This window comes from Aotus nancymaae, unplaced genomic scaffold (genome assembly GCF_030222135.1).
Source record: "Aotus nancymaae isolate 86718 unplaced genomic scaffold, 86718_ANA_hifiasm-v0.15.2.pri h1tg000089l, whole genome shotgun sequence".
Taxonomy (NCBI): Eukaryota; Metazoa; Chordata; class Mammalia; order Primates; family Aotidae; genus Aotus; species Aotus nancymaae.
This window is the reverse complement of record NW_026988504.1, coordinates 22,127,633-22,151,576: the sequence shown is the minus strand read 5'-3', so window position 1 is coordinate 22,151,576 and position 23,944 is coordinate 22,127,633. Positions and strand designations below refer to the sequence as shown.

The window sequence follows — 23,944 nt, the reverse complement described above, 5'->3', positions numbered from 1 at the left end:
GGTCGCCGGTTCGGCCCCGGGGGTCCCCTTGTCCCTTGCCTCCCTCCCCTACAAATCTACGGGTCCTCGGAGATGCTCAGGCAGAGGTGGCCGAGGAGGGGCCGCGGGATGAGGACGTGGAGCGCCGCCGCCCCGCACCTGCCGAGGGGCCCCAGAGGTGCGAGAAGGGACCCCGGGGCGGCGCCTCTTTTGTCCTCCCGCGGCGGCGGCCCGGGCCCTGCGGGGCTGGGGGGGACGGGGGCGGCGGGGGAGCGGAGGGCGGGCCCTGGGCTCACGTGCTCGCCGCTCCGCTCTTAACCCGGCCCCGCCGCCCCGCCGGGATGGCCGCGGCCGGAGAGCACTGAGCCCCGGCGCCGTCCCCTCCGCCCCCACCGCTCCGCGACCCCCGCCCGGCCCCGCGCCCCCGCCCCGACTCCGCAGCCGGCGCCTCCCCACCCCCGTCCCTGCTCCCGCCCTCCCCGCGCCGCTCGCAGCCGCAGCCCCCGGACCGGGAGGAATGAGCGAGCCATGAGGCTGCTGCAGCGCTGGGCGTTCGCGGCTCTGCTGCTGCCGCTGCTCCCCACGCCCGGTGAGTGACCCCCGCTCGGCCCCGGCGCCCCCTCCCTGCCCCCGCCCCAGGATATGCGGCGCTTGCTGCTGCAGCCGCCTTTTCCTGCAGTGATCGGGGTGACTGCCGGTCCGAAGCGCCGGAGGGTGGGGGAGTGGGAGAAGAGGGAAGGTGCGTTCACCCACCTGTCCCCAGCTGGCCGGCCCCACCGTGTCCCTGCCCCTGCCACTGACCGGCCGGCTCTGCAGGTCTCTGCGGGTTTGGGCGGATGGGGGGGGCAGTCGTGACAGTTGGGCGGGAGTGAAGCTCCTGGCCCACTCCCCGCGGGCTCTTCCCTCTGCAGGGCAGCCAGATCCGCCCACCCGGATCGCCCCAGGGCTCCAGGGGCCACATCAGAGTCGGGGATGCGGCATGCCCACCCCATTCCCAAGTCTCCTGCCCAGGGTGGGCAGCTGCCTGTAGCCATGGCCTTGTTTCCCCAGGTCTTGGGACCCGGGGTCCTGCTGGAGCTCTGCGATGGGGGGGCTTATCCCAGCTGAGAGGCCCAGAAGCCCCTGAGGTCACGGAACCCAGCCGTCTGGTAAGGAAGAGCTCCGGGGGAGAGGTCCGAAAGCAGCAGCTGGACACCAGGGTCCGCCAGGAGCCACCAGGGGGCCCGGTGAGTGGGGCTGGGTGGTGAGGCCAGGGGCTGAAGCAGGCCTCAGAGCCCCGGGGAGGCCACGGGGTAGCCAGGGTTGGAGCCTCCTCAGCAGCTGCCCCGCAGGCTCCCCTTCTGTACAGAGGGCTATCAGGTGGGCGCTGGAGCCCACCGAGGGGGAGCACCTGGCCTGCCCAGCCCCGGGACCCCCTCCCACTATTGCAGGGTCCCCTGTCTTCAGTGTTCAGGGATCCCAGATGCCTAGGTCTCAAGCCTGCTTTGGGTCAGCCTTTCAATGGCCCCCTGCTCTGCTCCAGCCAAAGCTAGTGGTTCTGCTCAAAACAGGGCTTGGATGGGGCAGTGGGGGGCAGGGAGAGGCAGCCCAGATCCAGTCAGAGATTAGAGCTCCCAGGTTCTCACCACAGCCACTTCAGTGGGCTTTCTTGGAACAGCTTAGTGCTTGCTCCTGCCTCAGTTTCCACACAGTGCTGAAATAGGCTTGCTGTTCTCCTTCCTATCCTGGCTGAAGGTGGGGCCTTGGAAAATAACTCGAGGCCCCGAGCCAGCTCTACCTGCCTGCCCACTGTCCCTTTCAGCTGCCAGGCCCCTCCTGCCTCCCAGAGGAAGGTTGGGAATGAAGGAGATTAATTGCAATTAATAATTAATTAATATCATGTGAATAATAATCACCCAGATGGAATATTCATTCAGCACACCCCAGCGCTCCAAGAGCTGGAGCTGAAAGTGAGTCAGGCCAACAGGGCGGCAGAGGGCGGGATGGCCGGCGAAGGGCCAGCACAAACAGGAGGTGCAGGGGAGAGACCCAGAGGAGGGAGACAACTGAGGCCTGGGAAGTTTTGGCAGCTGGGAGTGGTAGGAGGTAAATTGGGCTGGGCAGAGGGAGGAAGGAGGGAAACGGAGGCTAACATTACGGACATCTGTCAGACTGGCATCTGGCCCTGCCTAATGTACTTGGTTAAAAGCCCTTAAGGGAGGGGAGCAGAGGGGGATGTAGGGTGGTGCAGGGGTGGGGAATACTGATGAAATGGATGGAGCAGGAAGGGAGCATGCATAATAGATGGACCATCACTCAGGGCCGTGCAGAGGGCCGGGGGAGGGGGCTAATGATCCAAGGCCGGCGGGCGCTGTGGGTGGGGGGGTGGAAGCAGCCTTCAGCGCCTGCCCACGCTCCCTGGGAGGTGCACGGTCCCAGGGCTGGGATGGGGTGTCCTGGCTGCTGAGTCTGGCTGTCTTGCCTGGTGTCACTCTCTACCTGTGAACTGTGCACCCTGTGGTTACACTGCAGGGGAACTGATGACCTGCCCAACTGCTGAGACTCCGGCTTGTGCTTTAGGGGATGTGCAGATTGAGTCATGGAGGGATGCCACCTCGGGGTCAGGGGACAGAGTTGAGGGAAAGCCTGGAGTCAGGTAGGGATGAAGAGTCAGGTATTCCAACTGGGCAGGCCGCTCCTTCAGCCTGACTCTTTCTGAGCAGAGACAGAGGCAGCAAAGGTGGGAGATTCTGGGCTGCGGTGGTGTCTGCGGCTGTGTGGAAAGGTCAGGGTGGGTGCAGTTGAACTGCTCGGGTTGGGGTCTCTGTGTTGTTCTGCAGGTGAGTGGGCGCATGTGAGGTGTGTATGTGACCCACCGATTCCAGATACTTCTGAGGGGTATCTGAGAGCCTGCAGGGAGGAAATGGAGTTCCGTGGATCTTCGGGGCAGTGATTATCTCCAATTTTGGGGTCTCTCTGGGACTGAGACTTCCTAGGGTCCTTATGGCAACCTCTTCAAGGGACTTGTTCAGGGCCCTGTCTTATCCGTGCCTCAGTTTCCCCTGAGGTACCAAAGCTGTGGACTTCTCTGGCCCACTCACCCAAGCTTTGTATGCACTTTACATCGCTTATTTCTCTGACTCTGGAAGGCTTGTAATTTTTGTCAGCCCCATTTTGAAGATGAGCAAACTGAGGCTCAGAGGGATGAAGTAAATTGCCCAAAGTCAATCAGATCTTAAGCAGCGGAGCTGGGAGTTTTCTCCACACCAGGGTACTTCCCACAGTGCTGTTCTGCCTCCAGGGCTCTCTGGATTTGGGTCCAGGAGGCAATCTCCCAACCCCGCCCAGAGCAAGGAGGATGGAAGATACCAAAGGAGACAAAAAGACACATGCAGGCCGGGTGTGGTGGCTCATGCCTGTAATCCCAGCACTTTGGGAGGCAGAGGCGGGTGGGTGACCTGAGGTTGGGAGTTTGAGACCAGCCTGACCTGGAGGTCAGATGGAGAAACTCTGTCTCTACTAAAAATACAAAATTAGCCAGGCGTGGTGATGCATGTCTATAATCCCAGCTTCTCAGGAGGCTGAGGCAGGAGAATCACTTGAACCCGGGAGGCGGAGGTTGTGGTGAGCCGAGATCGAGACACTGCACTCCAGCCTGGGTGACAAGAGCAAGACTCCCTTTCAAAAAAAAAAGACACATCCAGAATATTTTCCCTGACAGGATGGGAAGGAGATATCGCAAACCCTGAATCCTCTGCCTGGCATTTCTCCCCGGGGTTAGAGCCCTTTTGGCCTCAGAATCACTGGCTCTGATGGTGGAGCCGGTACGGACTCGAGCTTGTGTCTGTCCCAACTGGAAGTACGCCAACTGGGTGCTGCTTGGGTTTTACCCTAAGTTACTGCCCTGGTTTGGAACCTCAGGCCCAGCAGGTGTTGAGCCAGCAGCAAGATCTCCGACCATGTGGCAAGTCCAGGGGCACATGCTGGCTGGCAGGGCCTGGGGCACTGAGCTGCTATGGCTTTGGGCTGGTGGCTTGACCCTTCTGAGCCTGTTTCCTGTTCCCTAAAGTCAGGATGGTAACATATCTGAGTCCCACCTACTACCAGGAGGTGGCGATGGGAAAGGGCTTTACGTGCTGAGGACTCCTGGCTTGATGGGGGGTGAGGGTGCAGGTGCGTCTGGGACAGGGGAAGAGGTACAGTGGCCAGGAAGAAATTAGAAGCTGGAGAAATTAGGCTGGGTGCAGTGGCTCACAGTGGCCAATGTCAGGGGATTGCTTGAGGCCAGGAGTTTGAGACTACCCTAGGCAACATAGTGAGACCCCTGTCTCTACCAAAAAAAAAAATCCAAGAAAATTAGCCAAGTATGGTGGCACGCACCTGTAATCCCAGCTACTCGGGAGGCTGAGGCTGCAGGATCGCTTGAGTCCAAGAGTTCAAGGCTGCAGTGAGCTGTGGTTGCTCCTGGGCTCCGGAGTGAGAGCCTGTCTCACACAATACAACAACAAGGTAGAGAAATCACACTTATTTTGGAGCAGGCACTCCTTTACGCATATTAATTTATTTAATCCTCATCACAGCTCCAGGAGGTGGGGCTACTATTCCCATCTCGCAGGTGGAGAAACAGGCACAGAGAGGCAATGTAACTGCCCACAGAGACACAGCCCTTCAGCACAGAGTCAAGACTCATCCCCAAAGGAGCGTCCTCACCCAGCACGATGCCACCTCTTGCTCAGGACTGAAGGGAAGAAAGAGACAGACACACGCTTGCCCCCTCTCTGCCACTGCGTTCAGCCCCCTCATTTTTTTTTTTTTTGAGATGGAAGTCTTGCCCTTTCGCCAAGGCTGGAGTGCAATGGCGTGATCTCTGCTCATTGCAACCTCCACCTCCTAGGTTCAAACGAGTCTCCTGCCCCAGCCTCCCAAGTAGCTGGAATTACAGGCACCTGCCACCACACCCAGCAAATTTTTGTATTTTTTTCTTCTTAGTGAGACAGGGTTTCACCGTGTTGGCCAGGCTGGTCTCAAACTCCTGACCTCGTGATCTGCCTGCCTCAGCCTCCCAAAGTGCTGGGATTACAGGTGTGAGCCACCATGCCCGGCCAGCCCCCTCACCTTTGGGCAGCCTAGAAGCAGCCTAGGCCCGAGGCCCGGAGAAGTGGGGGAGTTTCTGGAAGTGCAGAACCCTGTGCTCCCAGAGAGCCTGCAGCTGAGGGGTGGTGCAGGTCAGCCAAGGCTAGTGTGTACAGTTGGACTGGTTGGTCACTGCACTAGGGTGCCTGGGCAAGGGGTAAGTGAGCTGAATGCAATCCATGGGCTTATGGGGCCACATGCATTCTGCCTTGCAGGGGGACCCCTTTTTCTTTCTTTTTTTTTTCAGACAGAGTCTTGCTCTGTCGCCCAGGCTGAAGTGCAGCAGCACAATCTCGGCTCACTGCAGCCTCCACCACCTGGGTTCAAGCAATTCTTGTGCCTCAGTCTCCTGAGTAGCTGGGATCACAGGCGCACGCCACCATGCCTGGCTACTTTTTGTATTTTTAGTAGAGATGGGGTTTCACCATGTTGGCCAAGCTGATCTCAAACTCCTGACCTCAAGTGATCCACCTGCCTCAGCCTCCCAAAGTTCTGGAATTACAAGCGTGAGCCACCTCACCTGGCCTTGGGACCCCTTTTTCTGATTCGCACCAAGCTGCTGTGTGGGTTATGCCTGCCCCTGGGGACACCCAGCCTCCTTGGGAACCAAAGAGAGAGCAGGACAGGGGAGGAGACTAGGGTCAGGGTGAAGGGGTCGCAGACCCGGTACATAGATGCCCATCTGAGCCAGCTGGCGGTGGGGCACCTCAGTCTCTAGGCTATGCTCTTTCAAGGGCTGTCCAGGCCAGCATTTACTGGAAACGCCACCCTAGAAGCCCCCAACAGTGGGCATGTGATGCGACAGTGTTTGCATTTTCTTGCTGCAGAAGGGTGAAGGGCAGTTGAGGAAGGCTCATCATCAACTCTTGAAGACGGGAGTCACAGGCAGGGTGCCACAGGGGGACCAGCTCTGTGCCTGGCCCTAGTGTCCCACTAGAGCCAAGGCCACACTATGGTCTGTGTGGCCAAAGTTGCAGCTCTCTCCTGGGATGAGGCAGGTGGCTCGACACCAGGGGTAGGATTTGTGCTGGGCCCAGCTTGTTATGAGGCGCAGGCATGAACTGAGCCCTGCCACACCAGAGAGTTCAGCAGGCTCAGTTTTGGCGTGAAAGGCTGCATGCAGGTGGGTGCAGTGGCTCACGCCTGTAATCCCAGCATTTTGGGGGGCCGAGGCAGGCAGATCACGAGGTCAAGAGATCAAGACCATCCTGACCAGCATGGTGAAACCCCGTCTCTACTAAAAATACAAAAATTATCTGGGTGTAGTGGTGCACACCTGTAGTCCCAGCTACTCGGGAGGCTGAGACAGGAAAATCACTTGAACCCAGAAGGCAGAGGTTGAAATGAGCTAAGATTGCGCCACTGCACTACAGCCTGGGTGACAGAGCAAGACTTTGTGTCAAAAAAAAAAAAGAAAGAAAAGAAGGGCTGCACGCTGTGGCCTTGGGTGGCACAGCCTTCATGCAGGTCCTACTCCCCTGCTTCTGACTGTGTGACCTGAGCCAGCCGCAGAGCCCCCTGAATCCCACCTTCCTCATTCATAAAATGAGGATGCTCAGTCTCCACCTCTTAGGCTGCTGCAAGGACTCGAGGAGACACCGAATGTCAGATGTCCAGCCCGGGATCTGGCAGAGCCGAACTTCAGCATCTCTGAGTGTCCAGGCAGGGCGTTGGGTCCCTGGTGCTAGCATGAGGGCTGGGTGTCACAAACAGGAGCTAGGGTATTTAGGGGTTACCTGTCAGGCTCAGGGTGGGGTCCAGGGGAGAAACCACAAGAGCAGGACTCTGGCCTGTGGGCTTGGCCTCACCCAAGCACCCTCCTGGCTGCCTAGAGGAACCCAGCTGTCCAGAGTCTGTCCCCAGAGGGACTGATGACCCCGTAAGGAGGTGGCTCTGTTCTCAAAAATGTAGGTCAAATCCCATCATTGGAAATTCATCTGGCTGTTCTCATTGTCTGGGAATCCCGCTGCCCTTTTGATAAATGGAGCACCAGCGCATGGCCGGAGGTGGGTGGGTGGGAGGTTTCTCCCAGCTGGGACACACTCCCAGGCAGGGCTCCTGCCTCTCTGGCTCCTCCCCCATCTGCAGTCGCCCGGCCCACAAGGTGGTGGTATCTCCTTGAGGGAGAGTATTCCAGAAAGATGTCCTCAGGTGAGACACCTGACAGGTAAATCACACCATCCACCCAGATCTGGAGCATAAGGCCACCATTCTGTTGGTCGTTTATCCAGTTCCTCAAAGCCCTGTTCATTTGAGAACGTTTACACTTCCTTCTTCTTCTTCTTATTAGTGACCCTTATGATAACACATTTAAAGGGGCTTTTATTGAATCCTCACAACAATCCTGTTGTACCGAGGGGGATACTGGGGCCAGGGGCATGAAGCAGCTTATCTCAGGCCTTACAATGCCTTTCCATTCAATGTGAGTGTGGAGCCAGTGGGCAGGGAAAAAGGCAGGCATAGCCCTGACTCCAGGGGAGTAAAGGTCGCCCACCTGAAAAGCCGAATCAGTGATCAAAGAAGTACGTGTCTACTGTGCGCTTAAAGGCCCAGGGGGAAGGGCGCCAGAGCCCTGCAGGGGTTGGCAGGTGCAGGCTGTGTGGATGAGGGTGGGGAGGAGAGGGAGGTTGGGGCAGAAGTTCAGGGTCAGCGCCTGAGTAGTGCCTGGCGGTGGTGGGGAGCAATGGTCTCCCTGCTCGGATTTCCTGGAGCATTTGTGAATCCTAAGGCTCCTTGGTCTCCCGCTTCCTAAGACTGTGAGTTTGTAGGTCTGGGCACCTGTATTTGTGCTTCTGGGTCTTCGACAGAATCTTTGCCTTCTCTCTGCACCCCACATCTGGTACAGTGAGGACAAGACACAGTCCCTCTGAACAAGGTGTCTGGGAGAGTGGGTGGGCCAGCCAGAGGGGAGCCTCAGGTGGAAAGGTGATCACCCCTGCCAGGTGGCACAGCTGCTGTGGCAACACGATCTCCAGCCCCAGGGTGAGGTCTGGCCCCACACCTCCCTGGCCACCCAGCCATGACCCCGGGCCAGTCACCTCCAGGTGTGTCCCTGAGCCTCATCCTGGCGTTTGTAAAATGAGGACCAGACGGCCTGGGCAGATTAGGATCAAATGAGCTGGAGCATGTGAGAGGCTGGCAGGGACAAGCGCAGGGCACAGGGCTGGCTGAGGAGTGGCCTGACCTCCAGACCCAAGGCCCCTCCCCCCAGGAAGATGGGATGAGGTCAGAGGTAGGGCAGGGGCAGGAAGAAGGGCCAGGCAGGGAGAGCAGTTTGCCTTTGATAGAGCATTGGCCTAGGCTGGACGCAGAGGCTCAAGCCTGTAATCCTAGCACTTTGGGAGGCTGAGGCAGGAGGATAGCTTGAGCCCAGGAATTCAAGACCAGCCTGGGCAACAAAGTGAGATCCCATCTCTAAAAAAAATTAATTAATTTTAAAAAAAAGAACATTCGCCAAGCATGGTGGCTCACGCATGTAATCCCAGCCCTTTGGGAGGCCAAGGCAGATGGATCACCTGCAGTCAAGAGTTCAAGACCATCTGGCCAACACAGTGAAACCCCTGTCTCTACTAAAAATACAAAAATCAGCTGGGCGTGGTGGCAGGTGCCTGTAATCCCAGCTACTTGGGAGGCTGAGGCAAAGTATTGCTTAAACCTGGGAGGTGGAGGTTGCAGTGAGCTGAGATCACGCCATTGCACTCCAGCCTGGGCTACAGAGTGAGACTGCCTCAAAAAAAAAAACATTGGCCTAAAGCTGGGCTTGAGGTGGTCTTGGGACTGTGTGCCAGCAGGAGTCCCCTCCCCACTCCCCAGGGCCACAGAGATTCTGGGGGCTGAGACAGGCTTATCTGACCCATCTCTTCCCTCAGACTGGGGACAGAGTTGTTTCCCCACATGGCTCTCTCTCTCCCTCTCTCTCTTTCTCTCTTTCTCTCTCTCTCTCTCCCCCCCTTGACCACCACCACCTTCTGGGGCTCCCACAGCCCTCCTCTGGGCCACCTCCAGCCAGGCCCAGCCCCTACTCCAGCTGCCCTGGCACTGCCCCAGGGGCTTATCTGGTCTGAGCCCTGTGTCCTGCTGGAGTGGCGGAGAGCCCACCCCCGAAGTTCTGCGGCACCAGGTGGGGAAGGGGTGAGCAGCAGGGAGCAGGAGGTGGTGGACAAGGAGGGTTCTGGGGCTGGCTTGGCCTCTGCAGAGAGGAGGCAGGCGAGATGGGGTGGCTCGAGGACCTCCCCATCTCCCAGAAGTCGGGGAGATTCTGCTGGTGCCAGAGCAGACTCTGCCGGAATCCTCCAGGCCCAGGATGGCCCCACCATGCAGCCAACCTCCCGGCCTTACACGTGGGCTCATCTGACCATTTTCATTTGGAAAATCTGAGGCTCAGAGAGGTTGCTGGGTCATCCCTTCGGCTGCACAGTGAAAGAGCGGCATCAGGGCAAGAGGTCTGGCAGGCTGCTCCTCTAGGAAGTGGAGGGGGCTGGCATAGGGGCTTGTTGGCCGGGGGCAGATAGAACCAGCAGGAACAGTCCTGAGGGCAGGGGAGGGCCGGATGGTTCAGGCCGTGGGCCGCGAGGAGGATGTGGCGACTCCTTGTCCTTGACTTTCTATTTCGGGGCCGATCAATGCTCTAGGGGCTCAGGATGGAGCAGGAGCCTTGGTCAGCCTGGGATGGGGTGAGTCGGTGTCCTTGGGGTGCAGAGGTCTAGCCCTTGACCCCAGCTTGCCCCTCTCCCAGGACCTCTCAAGGCCACTGTGTCCACCTCCATTTTACCCCACCTTTGGGTTGAGACAGCCCTGGAAGCGGACTCCTGAGCTCACCACTTTTTAGCTGTGTGACCTTGGGCAAGTTGGTCAGCCCCCGTGCCTGTCCCCGTCTTTCAGATGGGAATGGCGGTAGCATCTATCCCAGAGGACTGCTGTGAAGATCACACGGGGCGATACCCGTAGTGTTTAGACCAGGGCCTGGCACACAAGAATTGCTTGGTAAAGATTAGCAGTGAGAGGTGGTTGAGGAGGAAACCGACAAGGCCCAGGCTGTGGATTTCATGACCACGACCTTGGGGCTCTCTTCCTTCCGCCACCTGCCGTCCCCACCACAAAGGCCAGGCAGCCAACACAAACCTCCTGTCTTCAGGCAGAGTGGGTGACCCTCCGGTGGGAGTCTGGAGTCAGTCTTCTGGAATGAACTAGGGGTGGAGAGAAGGCCCCAGTCCTGAGTCCTCTCAGCCCTTCCTGGGCCTTAGGGTTGCTGGGATCCAGTTGTCCTTGCGTGCAGGCCTGGGGGGCCGCCATCTTGCTCAGGCCTGGTGCGTTGCCGTGGCAACCTGGAGCCTCCAGCCCCACTGCACTCTGAAAAATTTATCAGGAAAACTTCCATGTTTAAAAATTAACCATGGGATTGAAATATTAAAGATGAGCTGCTTTGGGTGAGGCAGAGGGCAATGGATTTGGGGGTAGAGAAGCCAAGTCCTTCCTCCCAGTAGGATGGCACCTGCCCGTCACCCCAGCTTCAGGGGGCCCAGCCATCCATTCCCACCCACCTGCCCCTGTCCAAGGCCTCCTATGTAGATGGAGGCTGGGGCCAGGGTAGGGGGACAAGCAGCGAGGGCCCTCCTCCCACTTCCTGTTTGTCCCTTTCCCGTGATACTCCTGGGGCCCTCCCGTTACTCCACCCGAGGGTGGGGTGCCCCTCACTGGCCAGGAAGGCATGATGAGGCGTGGGGCTGGCTGGGCTGACCCTCTCCATCCCAGCTGCACCCCTCTCCAGCCCAGCCTCAGAGAGGGTGAGCAGGTACCCAGGCCCAGAGGGCAGAAGGGGAGAGCACTCCTGCCCCTGCCCACTAGTAAAGGGGACAAAGCATTTTGTCCCCAAATCAATGGTGCCCTCAGCTGCTAGGGCTGGCCTCCCCCCTCCCCAGTACTCCCACCTTCAGGCTTCCTTGGATTGACTCCCCCTTTGCCCTCCCCCCATGCCAGCCTGTCCATCTGGCCCAGGTGAGTTTCGTCATCCCAGCCTTCAACTCAAACTTCACCCTGGACCTGGAGCTGAACCAGTGAGTGTGGGCTTGAGCCCAGGAGGAAGACTGGCGCTGGGGCCAGGGAGGCATGGCCGGGCTTGGCTGCTGGGGGTTTGGGGGTTGGGCCCGGGAAGGGAGGACTGGGACACTGAGTTGGAGTGGGCCCCAAGCCCGACCTCACCTTGCCCGTGACCCCCCTTCCTGCTGCCCCCTCTGTCTCAGCCACCTCCTCTCCTCACAATATGTGGAGCGTCACTTCAGCCGGGAGGGGACAACCCAGCACAGCACCGTGAGTGCCTCTGCAGGGGCCGGGGCCGGGGTGGAAGGGAGGTGCTGTTTCTGTGGTTCTGAGGTCACAGGTGTAGGGACAGGTGACTGCTGGAGATGGGGTCCTGTCCTGGCCCCTCAGCACTTTCCCTCTCTCCCCACCCGGGAGGCTCTGAGGGTGGATGGTGGGCAGCTTGAGTGTGTGGGGCTCTGAGCTCCCCTCACTTGGCCCCAGAGCTCTGACTCCCAGCCAGCCCACCTGCCTTGCATGGGGCCTACAGGGACCCTCATTGTTCTGTGCTGCTGCCAGGAATCCCCTCTCCAGATTCTTCTGACAGGGGAAGCTGAGGAAAGGCCCTTCAATACCAAGGCCCTGGGAAATCCCAGCTGCTTGGGACACCAGGGTCCCTACCCTGCAGGCCCTAGAGCCTGAAAATGAATGAGTGTCTATAAATAGCCTGTCTCCCCCCTACCCCTCCACCTTCCCTCCACCCCCCACCCCCCGTCTGTTCAGTAACTGGAGCACAAGTAATTCTGCAGGAGGCAGAGCCGGAGGGGAAGGGTGCCACTGGTCATTCCCCCCCACCCCGCCCCAACGCACGAGGCTGGCCAGGAGGACACATGCTGCCCATCACTCCTCAGCCAACCATGGGCCCAGGGTCATCCTGGGAGGCAGTGCATGAGGTTGTGTGTGATGTTAGGGGCTAGAACATGATTAAATGAGATAATACATGGTTAGTGCACAGAGCAGTGCTGGGCACAGGGTAGGTGCTAAATGAACATTGCCTGTTATTCTCAAAGGAGTCTGATCCCTTCTCCAGCCCCAGCAAATGACTAAGAACCCTTGCTGTAGGCCGGGCGCCTATAATCCCAGCACTTTGGGAGGCCGAGGCAGGCAGACCACCTGAGGCTAGGAGTTTGAGACCAGCCTGGCCAAAATGGTGAAACCCTGTCTCTACTAAAAATACATGAGAATAGCTTGAACCCGGGAGGTGAAGGTTGCAGTGAGCCGAGATTGTGCCACTGCAGTCCAGCCTGGGTGACAGAGCGAGACCCTGCCTCAAAAAAAAAAAAGAACCATTGCGGTAGTCCAGCTTCCTTATTTTATACATGAGGTGAAGGAGGCCCAGAGAGGGGTAGGAACTTGCCCCGGGTGGCACAGCAAATTAGCAGCACCACCCATGTAGAAACAGGCTCCAGAGCCCCAGGCGTACCCGGAGATTGTGTCACCTGAACACAGGGCAGCTTCAGTGGCCCCCAAAAAGCCTCGAGGCCCGTCGGCCACCCCCTGCCCCATGCCAGAGTTCTGCTCCTCCAGGGGGCTGGAGACCACTGCTACTACCAGGGGAAGCTCCGGGGGAACGCGCACTCCTTCGCTGCCCTCTCTACCTGCCAGGGGCTGCAGTGAGTATGGGGAGGGGCCGGGCAGCTGGGAGAAGCCTCCGGCCCGCACCCGCCCGGGGACAGTGGGGAGCTGTGCCTCTCTCTCTACAGTGGGGTCTTCTCTGATGGGAACGTGACTTACATCGTGGAGCCCCAAGAGATGGCTGGACCTTGGGGAGCCCCCCAGGTAGGCCCCTCACCATCCTCTCTGGTGGCCCTGCCAAACCTGTCCCAACAGCTGTTGCTGCCACCTCTTCCTCCTCCTGCTCCTCCCTCAGTAACCCCAGCCTCACTGCCCTCTTCAGTGACCCCAGCTCTGGTTCCCTTCCTCCTGTGATCCCAGCTCCCCCTGTGACCCCAGCTCCAATGTCCCCTCTGTCCCCTAAGTGACCTCCCATTGGGCTCCAATGTCCTCTGCCCTGTCTCTCAGGGTGCCCCCAGGTCTTGACCCCGGAATCTGAGCATCTGGGAGATCAGATCCGACATGGGAGCTCTGGCCAGTTCTGGGTCACCTCAGGATGGGATGGGGGGAGGGCTGGATCTGGCCCCCTCAAGTGGGCATGGAGGAGACCCGGTTGGCACCCCAAGAACTAATTTCCCCTCATTGCAGGGACCCCTTCCCCACCTCATCTACCGGACCCCTCTCCTCCCAGATCCCCTCAGATGCAGGGAACCAGGTAAGGGAGGGAAGGGGTGTGGGCAGGGGCTGGTTGTGCCCCCCTCACCGCCCCTCCCCACAGGCTGCCTGTTCGCTGTGCCTGCCCAGTCGGCTCCTCCAAATCATCCGAGGCTGAGAAGGAAAAGGCAGGTACGGGGGCCCGCACAGACCTCGGGCTGCAGAGACCTCAGGCTGCAGAGACCTCGGGCCATGGCCCAGAGCAGGAGGGCACCCCCATCCATGGCTGGGGCAAAGGAGGGCTCAGACGGATGTGGCTGGGGGCCAGGGACTGTGTCTGGGAGAAGCCCCCACCCCTTCCCTAATGCTGGCATCTACAGAGCTCCATCCTGGGCAAATCAAGGCTGCCTGCCCTCATTCCAAAGCTGAGGAGGGACAGGACCCTCTGCCAGGGGGAGCTGGCACTGTCCCTGGCTGGAGTCCAGACCCCCCATCCCCACCGCATCTGCTCCTGGCTGGGCCATGAGATCAGTCAGACATGGAAGGGACTGATTCCAAGTGCCCACCCGCCCCCCAGGTCCGCCGGGGCCACCCTACAGTGCACAGTGAGACCAAGTACGTGGAGCTAATTGTGATCAATGACCACCAGCTGGTGAGTTCCCGGGCCAGGGAAGGTGGGTGGCACTGGGAGGAAGCCCCCAAGGAGCCTGGCCCTCCTCCCACTCCTGTCTCTCCCAGTTCGAGCAGATGCGACAGTCGGTGGTCCTCACCAGCAACTTTGCCAAGTCCGTGGTGAACCTGGCCGATGTGGTAAGCAGCTCTCCCTCCCTCCCTTCCCTCCCCCTCAGGCCCCCCACCCCACCACAGACATCAGGGGCACTGTCAGCCTCTGGCTCCCACCTCCTGGAGAGACAGACAGGCACTCCTCCAGCCCTGGCCCAAACACTCACTCCCACCCTCCAGCCCTCTCATCTTCTCCCCTTCGGGCCCAGATATACAAGGAGCAGCTCAACACTCGCATCGTCCTGGTTGCCATGGAAACATGGGCAGATGGGGACAAGATCCAGGTGCAAGATGACCTCCTGGAGACCCTGGCCCGGCTCATGGTCTACCGACGGGAAGGTCTGCCTGAGCCCAGCGATGCCACCCACCTCTTCTCGTGAGTCCCCCACCCTGCGCCTCCTGCCAGCCTCTGCTAGTTGCTACAGTGCTTAGGGTTACTTAACACCTGCCCTGTGCCAGGTGCTCTTCCCAGAGTCTGGGGACTGGGCTCACCTTGCACCTTGTCACCTCCCCTCAGCCATGGGCAACAGGCTGGGCATCTTCCCCTGAACCTGAGGCTGATGCCCTTGTCTTAGCCCTGGTGGTCCTCTTCCTCACATCCCCTTAGTTCCATCTTTCCCCTTTCAAACTATCCCAGCATCCCTTCCTCAGGGACCCAGTGCCCTGGTAGGGGAAAAAATCTAATAAAAGGGCCTTGCAACTAGAAATGGTCTACTAGGAGCCTCTCCTTTGCCTTATGGGCAAAAGAACCCAAGGAGAGGCCAGGCGTGGTGGCCCATGCCTGTAATCCCAGCATTTTGGGAGGCCAAGGTGGGTGGATCATTTGATGTCAGGAGTTTAAGACCAGCCTGGCCAACATGGTGAAACCCTGTCTCTACTAAAAATACAAAAATGAGCTGGTGTGGTGGCAGGCACCTGTAGTCAGCTACTTGGGAGACTGAGGCAGAATTGCTTGAACCCAGGAGGTGGAGGTTGCAGTGAGCCGAGATGGTGCCACTGCATTCCAGCCTGGACTACAAGAGTGAAACTGTCTAAAAAAAAAAAAAAAAAGGAACCAAAGGAGGGGAAGAGTCTTGCCTGGGGTCACCAAGGCTGGTGTGAAGGGCAAGGGCCACCTCCCGAGGAAGGGCTCTTACCACCACCCAGGAAGCCACAGGGGAGGGCAGGAGGCCATCCTGACAGCACTCTCCCTTCCAGGGGCAGGACCTTCCAGAGCACCAGCAGCGGGGCAGCCTACGTAGGGGGCATCTGCTCCCTGTCCCGGGGTGGGGGTGTGAACGAGGTGAGCAGTGAGGGCCATGGCTTGGGGAGAGGGGCTGCGAGGGCACGACGTGCCTGTGGGAAGATGTAGACATCTGTGCCCCATCTTCCCCACTCCCAGTACGGCAACATGGGGGCGATGGCCGTGACCCTGGCCCAGACGCTGGGGCAGAACCTGGGCATGATGTGGAACAAACACCGGAGCTCAGCAGGTACCCGCCCCCGGAGGCCCCCGTGTGGCCCTCGCCCAGCAGCTCTGGGATGCAGAGGGTGTAAGTGGGAGGGTGGTCCTTGGCCTCCCTCATCTCATCTCCGCCTGGCTTACCCCTCAGGGGACTGCAAGTGTCCCGACATCTGGCTGGGCTGCATCATGGAGGACACTGGGTGAGTTCTCGGGGACAAACCGGGGGAAGGTCTTGGGTGAGGGTCGTCCTAGAGCGAGCACTCCTTGGCAGTCTGGACCAGGGGGCTCAAGAGGCCCAGCTCACAGAACCACTCAGGATCCAAGAAACCCAGTTTTCTGCAAACACTGTCCAGGGAGACCCAGATTCCCCTGCTGGGACACCAAAACCGTCCAGGCTGCAGTGCGCACCGCGGCCACTGGGTGCCGCCCCAGACTTGCGTGGAGGCACCTTCCCTCCAGAGCTGCTGGGAGTCCCCAGGTTCCGCGGAGGGGACGGGAACGACTGGGACATGCGGGAGGATTCTGGTGCAATCGCGGGACAGATCCTCCGCCTCCTCGCGATGGTGACCGAGTTCCCCAGAGCGCCTCCTCTCCAGTCTTGAGAGGGTGAAAGGGTGGGTTGGAGGGGAGCAGCCAGCGGCACCTCCCCTCGCCCTGCCCAGGTTCTACCTGCCCCGCAAGTTCTCGCGCTGCAGCATTGACGAGTACAACCAGTTTCTGCAGGAGGGTGGTGGGAGCTGCCTCTTCAACAAGCCCCTCAAGGTACCAGCCCCGCGGCGGGAGCGTGGGAGTGGGGCCTGGGCAGGGTCCGGGCCAGACTCCCGACCTGTCCTCCCGGTCCAGCTCCTGGACCCCCCAGAGTGCGGGAACGGCTTTGTGGAGGCGGGGGAGGAGTGCGACTGCGGCTCGGTGCAGGTAAGCGGTAGTGCGGGCGCCAGGTGGGGGGCCGGGATGTGGGGGTGGGCACAAGGGAGCGTCCGAGTGGGGAGGATTAGGGCTCGGCCGCCTCCCTCCCCTTCTTCCGCGTCCCTCAGGAGTGCAGCCGCGCGGGTGGCAACTGCTGCAAGAAATGCACCCTGACTCACGATGCCATGTGCAGCGACGGGCTCTGCTGTCGCCGCTGCAAGGTAAGGAGGACCGGCCGGGAGGGGGGCCAGGAGCCAGGAGGAGCGATTGGAGGCCTTCAGATAAGGGGCGGGTGGAGGGAGGCGGGGCCTTCGGGGGCGGAGCCCTCTTGGGCGGGGCTTAATGCGAAACAGCGCCAATGGGCAACAAGGGGCGGGGCTGAAGGATGTTGAAGGCGGGGCTACGAGGAGCGGGAAGGGAAGGCTGCCCAGAAGCAGGGAGGGGCGGGAATGTGGGCGGGCTTGGGGGCGGCACAGAGTAGGCTGGAAGCGAGGTGGGAAGCGACCGAGAGGTGGTGGGAGCAGGGAAATAAGAACAGGCCTGAAACGGGGGCCCGTGAAGCTAGAAGGCCTGGGGATGTGGGGCCCGGGCCGAGGCATCCATCCTGCCTGACCTGGGGACCGCGTCTCTTCCCTAGTACGAGCCACGGGGTGTGTCCTGCAGAGAGGCCGTGAACGAGTGCGACATCGCGGAGACCTGCACTGGGGACTCGAGCCAGGTCCGCCCAGCTCCGCCGTCCTGTGGAGCCCTGGGAGAGGCAACCCCTACCCTTGTAGATTTGGTTTTCTCGGTGTGCGCCCTCCACTCCCCTCCTCTCCACAACTGGCGTCGACCCCCACTGATCAGACTCAGTTTTCTCATCTGAGGAAGGGGTTCTTCATGCCTCCTGGCTTTGTTCCTTCCGTCATTAAACCAAAATTTATCGCCTGGCTGGTATTCCCAGCGCCTGGCCGGGTGCCTCGTGTAGGTTAGAGATCAGAGTGGATGATAATATTAGTTAACATCTATTAAAACCTAATTACTGGGCGGGGTGCGGTGGCTCAAGCCTGTAATCCCAGCACTTTGGGAGGCCGAGGCGGGTGGATCACGAGGTCAAGAGATCGAGACCATCCTAATCAACATGGTGAAACCCCGTCTCTACTAATACAAAAAATTAGCTGGGCATGGTGGTGCGTGCCTGTAATCCCAACTACTCAGGAGGCTGAGGCAGGAGAATTTCCTGAACCCAGGAGGCGGAGGTTTCTGTGAGCCGAGATCGCGCCATTGCACTCCAGCCTGGGTAACAAGAGCGAAACTCTGTCTCAAAAACAAAAACAAAAAAACAACAACAATAAAACCTAATTACATGTCAGGCATTTCATTCTCCCAGCCCTACGAGAGAGGGAGGCTGGAGCGGCTCTGGGGCTTGCAAACCCTTGTGGTCTGGGTCCAGAGCCAGACAGACCCCTTGTCCTAGGCGTGGAAGAGCCCTGTAGCCTGAGCCTCTACATGGGGGCGGGGGGCACTTGGCACCAAGCATTCCTTCCTGGGGCAGGCCTCAACTCCAGTCCTGGGGCTGCTCTGCTCAGCCTCACCCCTCTCTCCACAGTGCCCCGCTAACCTGCACAAGCTGGATGGTTACTACTGTGACCATGAGCAGGTATGATGGCTGATGGCTGCTCCCCCTAGCCTGGGGTTTGGGGCAGTGTCTTGTCTCACTCTAACCACTCAGCATCTCCATCCCTTGTTTCCTCCTAATTTGTGGTCCCTCAGGGCCGCTGCTACGGAGGTCGCTGTAAAACCCGGGACCGGCAATGCCAGGCCCTTTGGGGCCATGGTGAGTCTGGCTAGGGCTGGAGTGGGGACTCTGGAGGACCTGGAGCTCAGAGACTGGGGAGGGTGGGTTCCAGCTGAGCAGGCCCCTAAGTGTGTAGCTCCCCAGGATCTCAGGGACCCAGGCAGGCAGCCTGGGGGTCAGGCCAAAGCGTGGGAGATGCAGGCCTGAGATCCTGAGGTGGATCCTGGGGTGTGTTGGGGTGACGCTTGACATCCTCTCCCCACAGCGGCTGCTGATCGCTTCTGCTACGAGAAGCTGAACGTGGAGGGGACAGAGCGTGGGAGCTGTGGGCGAAAGGGATCGGGCTGGGTGCAGTGCAGTAAGCAGTGAGTACTGAGGCTCCCAGAGGGCCTTCCAGCTCCGGGGCGGGTGTGAGACTTTCCAGAGATGGGGCAGCAGGTTCTCCTCGGAGGAGCCTGTCAGTCCCAATGGGTGGGCACGTGGCAAATCAGGAGGCAGGGTGCAGGCTGAGGGCAGATTAGAGTTCAGTAGTTGAGTCTGAGGTCAAACTTGGGGCTCACTGTCTCCATGTGCCCCAACAGGGATGTGCTGTGTGGCTTCCTCCTCTGTGTCAACATCTCTGGAGCTCCTCGGCTAGGGGACCTGGTGGGAGACATCAGTAGTGTCACTTTCTACCACCAGGGCAAGGAGCTGGACTGCAGGTGCTGGCTAGGACCAAGGCTAGGGAGGGGAGGTTGCAGCTGTGCTGGGGGTTAGGAGACAGGGGCTGAGACTGGCTGTGTCGTATCCCTAGGGGAGGCCACGTGCAGCTGGCAGACGGCTCCGACCTGAGCTACGTGGAGGATGGCACAGCCTGTGGACCCAACATGCTATGCCTGGACCATCGCTGCCTGCCAGCCTCCGCCTTCAACTTCAGCACCTGCCCCGGCAGTGGGGAGCACCGGATTTGCTCCCACCATGGGGTGACTGCCTGGAGGCCGGGATGGCAGGAGAGGCTTACAGGAGGGGCCAGGCCCCTACTTACCTCTCCTGGCCCTGCCCTACCTCTAGGTCTGCAGCAATGAAGGGAAGTGTATCTGTCAGCCAGACTGGACAGGCAAAGACTGCAGTATCCACAACCCCCTGCCCACGTCCCCACCCACGGGGGAGACGGAGAGATACAAAGGTGAGGCTGGAGCTGGCCGAGGTGGGGCTGTCTGTCCCACTCTCTGTGCCTGTCCCTGCCAACTGAGCCCTGCCCTCCTCCCCAGGTCCCAGTGGCACCAACATCATCATTGGCTCCATCGCCGGGGCTGTCCTGGTTGCAGCCATCGTCCTGGGCGGCACGGGCTGGGGATTTAAGTAAGAGACACACACACCCTGTGCCTGTGCCCCCTGGTGCCCTTGAAGGGGGTCAGAATCCCTGACTGGTAGGGCTGAGAGTCCTCCCTGAGAGCTTAGCTAAACCAGAGCTCACATATCATAGGTCCAAGCAGCCTGCAGGGCTTAACATTTAGAAACCAGGAAATTTGGGCTGGGCTCCGTGGCTCACACCTGTAATCCCAGCACTTTGGGAGGCTGAGTTGGGTGGATCACGAGGTCAAGAGATTGAGACCATCCTGGCCAATATGGTGAAACCCCATCTCTACTAAAAATACAAAAATTAGCTGGGCGTGGTGGAGTGTGCCTGTAGTCCCAGCTACTCAGGAGGCCGAGGCAGGAGAATTGCTTGAACCCAGGAAGTGGAGGTTGCAGTGAGCCGAGATTATGCCACTGCACTCCAGCCTGGCGCCTGGCAACAGAGTGAGACTCTGTCTCAAAAAAAAAAAAAAAAGAAAGAAACAAACCAGGAAATTTTAGGCTGGATGCGGTGGCTCACACCTGTAATCCCAGCACTTTGGGAGTCCAAGGTGGGCGGATCACCTGAGGTCAGGAGTTCACGACCAGCCTGGCCAACATGGTGAAACCCCGTCTCTATTAAAAATACAAAAATTAGCCAGGCGTGGTTGTGCACAACTATAATCCCAGCTACTTGGGAGACTGAGACAAGAGAATCTCTTGAACCCAGGAAGTGGAGGTTGTAGTGAGCCAAGATCACACCACTGCACTCCAGCCTGGGCGACAGAGTGAGACTCCATCTCAAAAAAAAAAAGGAACGAACGAATCCTGGAGATTTTACATTAGCAATTTGGATTTCCAGCTTCTCTGGAAACATGACAAGGCTCCCCATCGTGCCTCCAGGCATCCCCACATAGCTGCAGAATGGAGCTGGGCAGGGGCCGCTCAAGCCAGGCGTATCCCCTCCAGTCCCCCATCTGCACCCACCCTATGATGCTTTGTGCGTTTCTAAGTCTGGGGTCCTTGTGCTGGTCTAACCCCCTTAATGTGCAAAGGAGGAACCCGAGGCCGAAGGTCATATCATTGAGTTAGTGGCAGCATCAGAACTAGAAGCTGGGACGCATTTTTGGTGGGTGTCCTGGGTAATTCTCCCTGGCCCTTACATTAGAGTCCAGGCCCCAGGAACCCTGGCTCCTCTCTGGGGTCTCTAGGGCAAGGGGTTGCATGGTAGCTGAAGGTCCCTTCCTGAGAGGAGCGGAAGGTCAGACGTCTCCTTTTCCTCCCCCTACAGAAACATCCGCCGAGGAAGGTACGACCCGACCCAGCAGGGGGCAGTGTGATGCCGGCCACGTCATTCCTCCCGCTGTCCTTGTCTCCTCCATCTCATTCGTCACCCCGCGTTCTGTGGATGGGGAGTGGGGGCTGATTCCCCCACTCCTGCTGCCAAGCTGTCCCGGCAGGGGTGGGAGAGCCTCGCTCGGGGAAGAAGGTCCCAGCCTGCCCTCACCCTCGCACACCACCCGCTCAGGCCTCGCATCCTTCTCGTGTGCCTGGCTGCGGCCAGACCCTCCCCCGCCACCAGGTGGACCCTAGACCTGGAGCTGTGCCTCTGGCAGTCCCCATCCCCGGGAGGGGCCTCCCTGTGCGTCCCATCTGTTTTGTCTTCCATGTCACCACCGTCTGACCTGCAGATCCCCTCCCCGGCCAGCCTGTGACTTGCCGCCTGCCTCCAGGGCCCAGCGCTAAACTCCAGGGCCCTGCTGGGGGGACTCTACCCCGTGGCCCCTGCTCACGTCCTTCCCTGATGCCCCCTCTCCATTCCAGGTCTGGAGGGGCCTAGGTGCCACCCCCCTCCCTCCAAGCCTGGCACCCACCGTCTTGGCCCTGAACCACGAGGCTGCCCCCATCCAGCCACGGAGGGAGGCACCATGCAAATGTCTTCCAGGTCCAAACCCTTCAACTCCTGGCTCCGCAGGGGTTTGGGCAGGGGCTGTGGCCCTGCTCTCGGCACCATCAGGGTGGACCAGGCCTGGAGGGCGCTTCCTCCACAGTTCCCCGCCCACCTCCTGCGGCTCAGCCTAGCACACCACTCCCCCGTGTGAATGTAGCTTCCATTTCACGGATTGCCACAGCTCAACTCGGGGTCCTGGAGGGATGCCCCCAGGCAGCCACCAGTGGACCTGGCCTGGATGGCCCCTCTTTGCAACCAGGCAGCTGAGACCAGGGTCTTACCTCTCTGGGACCTAGTGGGGAAGGGGCTGACATCTACATATTTTTAAACTGAATCTTAATAGATGAATGTAAACTCGGGGGTGCTGGGACCAGGGCAGTTGTGGGGATGTTTTGACACTGACAGGAGGGCCCGGAGGAACAGACCCTCCCCCAGGATGACCACACCTGGAGTCCTGTCACTGCGCACAGGCAGGGGCCGGGCATCCCAGCTTGCCCCCACCCAGCCCCACTGAGCTTGAGGAAGTATGAGTGCTGATTCAAACCAAAGCTGCCTGTGCCGTGCCCAAGGCCTAGGTTATGGGTACGGCTACCACGTGTCCCAGATCGTCTTCAATTCCAAAACAACCATCCTGTCCCTGTCAGGATGCAGGGATTTGGGGGGAGGGGAATCTAGAAAATACAGTCCCTGAAATAAAATGGCACCTTCCCCCTTTCAAGAAGGGTGATTCTGGGGCCAACTCAGGGTTTGGGTGCCCCCTGGTGTGGCCTAGATGCCCCTGGTGTGGCCTAGATGCCCCTGCCTGGGCCATCTTTCCAGGGAGGACTCTCTGGAGGTGAGGCCTAGGTGGCCCCGTGCCTGCAGGGTTAGGGGCTCTGCCTGGGATGAGCAGGAGGAGGTAGGAAAGGGAGGTCTCACAGATGATCCTAGGCTGCCCCATCAAGTCCATTCCACTCCCTTCCCAATTCCAGGGCCGAGTAGTAAGTTTACAGAAGTTTCCCCCGTTACATGCCCCATCCGTCCCTGCTGCAGCCGAGCCTGAGAGCCAGGTGGAGCTCCTCAGTCTTCACACAGTCCTGCCGGCGGCCTTCCCTCATGACCCTGGCTTCAGAGGGAGGAGCTCTGGCTCCTTGACCCTAAAAGATAGCTGGCAGGGGCCAGATGGGAGGCAGCTACCTGATGGACGAAAGCCACAAGTGAATGCGGTTCCTGTTGCCAGGGGCACCCTGGCAGGGAGCTCTGAAACCCCCAGGCCCATGAGCTGTTTGTTTGGGCCCCTCTGTTTCTGGGGCACCTTTGAGGAGGAGTTGTGGAGGGAATCGTTCCCTGTTAATTCACACCACCCTCAGGGGCAAACAGGCCTGGGACCCGCTGACCCGATTTGGGTGGCTGGATGCACCCGACAGCTGTAGGGTCCGCATACGGCGCTCCAGCTGGCACTGCCCACTCAAGGGCTGAGTGGAGGCTCCCCTTGGGCCAGCTCTGCTCCACCAGCCCTGCAAGCTGAGGGGGGCAGGGAAGGGCTGGGTGTTGCACTGCTGCTGCACTACCTGAAGGCATCCGTCCTCCGGTGGTGCACCTGTGCACAGGCACAGTGCGTCTGGGCACAGCATCTGGATCCACACCTCTGCACAAGTGTGAATACCTCTGCACACATGGGCATATCTGTGTGTGCACGTGTACATAGGGGTGGGGAACATGAGACTTCCTGTGACCAGTCACCCTGGCTCCCAGTTGTCTGCATCTCCCTGCCCCGCCCTAGTGAGTGCCTGCCCTGGCAGCCCAGGGAGGAGTGAAGGCTGCCTCTGCCTGGGCCTTCACACAGCATCCTGTACATACGTCACCTGGGGCGGGGGGTGGGGAGGCAGGGACAGGAGCATCAATTAAAGATCACATTCTGGGGCTTCCAGGGAGCTCACACTAACCTTGCGTCTCTCTCCTGTCTGAATGACCATGCTGTGACTTGTCCCCCCGGCTCTGGAGGGAGCATGACAACTGGGATAGTGGAGCAGGGAAGGGAGTGCCCACCAGCTCCAGGAGCTGGGAGGAAGGGGTGTTGCTTCCCATTCACATGAGGAAACGGTGGAGGCCTGGCCCTCCTGATTCCTTAGCTCTTCCAACAAAGACAGCAGTGCCCGTCCTCTGGCTCCAGCAAAGCAGGAGGCGAGGTGAGTAGGAAAGCATTTTCCCAAAAGTTAGGAGACCCAACTTCCCTTTTATGGCTGAAGCCAGGAGAAGCCTCTCCTCACCTCCGAAGAGATTCCAAAACGCTGGACAAAACCATTAGCCTGTCCAGTCCCAGGGCACCGTGTTCCTGGGCAGCAGAGAATCTGCTCTTTTTCCATCCCTGTGCCCTCTGGCCAAGCCTGGGGCATGAGGGGACTAAGCAAGG

The 23,944-nt window shown here is 59.6% G+C and overlaps 1 protein-coding gene across 7 annotated transcripts; it reads left to right on the top strand.

The window, feature by feature from the left end:
• The first annotated feature begins 295 nt into the window (after positions 1-295).
• ADAM11 (ADAM metallopeptidase domain 11) lies at positions 296-23,476 on the top strand. 7 transcript variants are annotated; one of them, XM_021673701.2, is made up of 27 exons: positions 296-568; positions 1,030-1,205; positions 11,068-11,144; positions 11,331-11,397; positions 12,694-12,779; positions 12,870-12,945; positions 13,369-13,435; positions 13,499-13,562; positions 13,952-14,026; positions 14,113-14,184; positions 14,367-14,533; positions 15,355-15,439; positions 15,539-15,629; positions 15,750-15,801; positions 16,264-16,363; positions 16,445-16,516; positions 16,636-16,728; positions 17,145-17,225; positions 18,096-18,146; positions 18,260-18,323; positions 18,550-18,649; positions 18,866-18,985; positions 19,078-19,246; positions 19,335-19,449; positions 19,535-19,625; positions 20,893-20,910; positions 21,426-23,476. In XM_021673701.2, exons 7-27 carry the CDS (start codon positions 13,422-13,424, stop codon positions 21,439-21,441), a joined length of 1,710 nt encoding a protein of 569 aa, XP_021529376.1. In that variant the 5' UTR covers positions 296-568; positions 1,030-1,205; positions 11,068-11,144; positions 11,331-11,397; positions 12,694-12,779; positions 12,870-12,945; positions 13,369-13,421; the 3' UTR covers positions 21,442-23,476. The 7 variants fall into 7 exon arrangements, with proteins under 7 accessions (XP_021529376.1, XP_012299443.1, XP_012299440.1 ...); XM_012444020.3 differs by having other exon boundaries at positions 13,499-13,566; XM_012444017.3 differs by having other exon boundaries at positions 502-568; positions 12,616-12,779; positions 13,499-13,566.
• Positions 23,477-23,944: the final 468 nt, after the last annotated feature.

Bases quoted from the DNA above. Each gene is read 5' to 3' on its own strand.
- ADAM11 (XM_012444016.3), top strand. From the start codon at position 508: ATGAGGCTGCTGCAGCGCTGGGCGTTCGCGGCTCTGCTGCTGCCGCTG. The intron at 1,206-11,067 runs GTGAGTGGGGCT...CCCCCATGCCAG, and splicing joins AGGAGCCACCAGGGGGCCCG to CCTGTCCATCTGGCCCAGGT. The intron at 13,436-13,498 runs GTAAGGGAGGGA...CCCTCCCCACAG, and splicing joins CCTCAGATGCAGGGAACCAG to GCTGCCTGTTCGCTGTGCCT.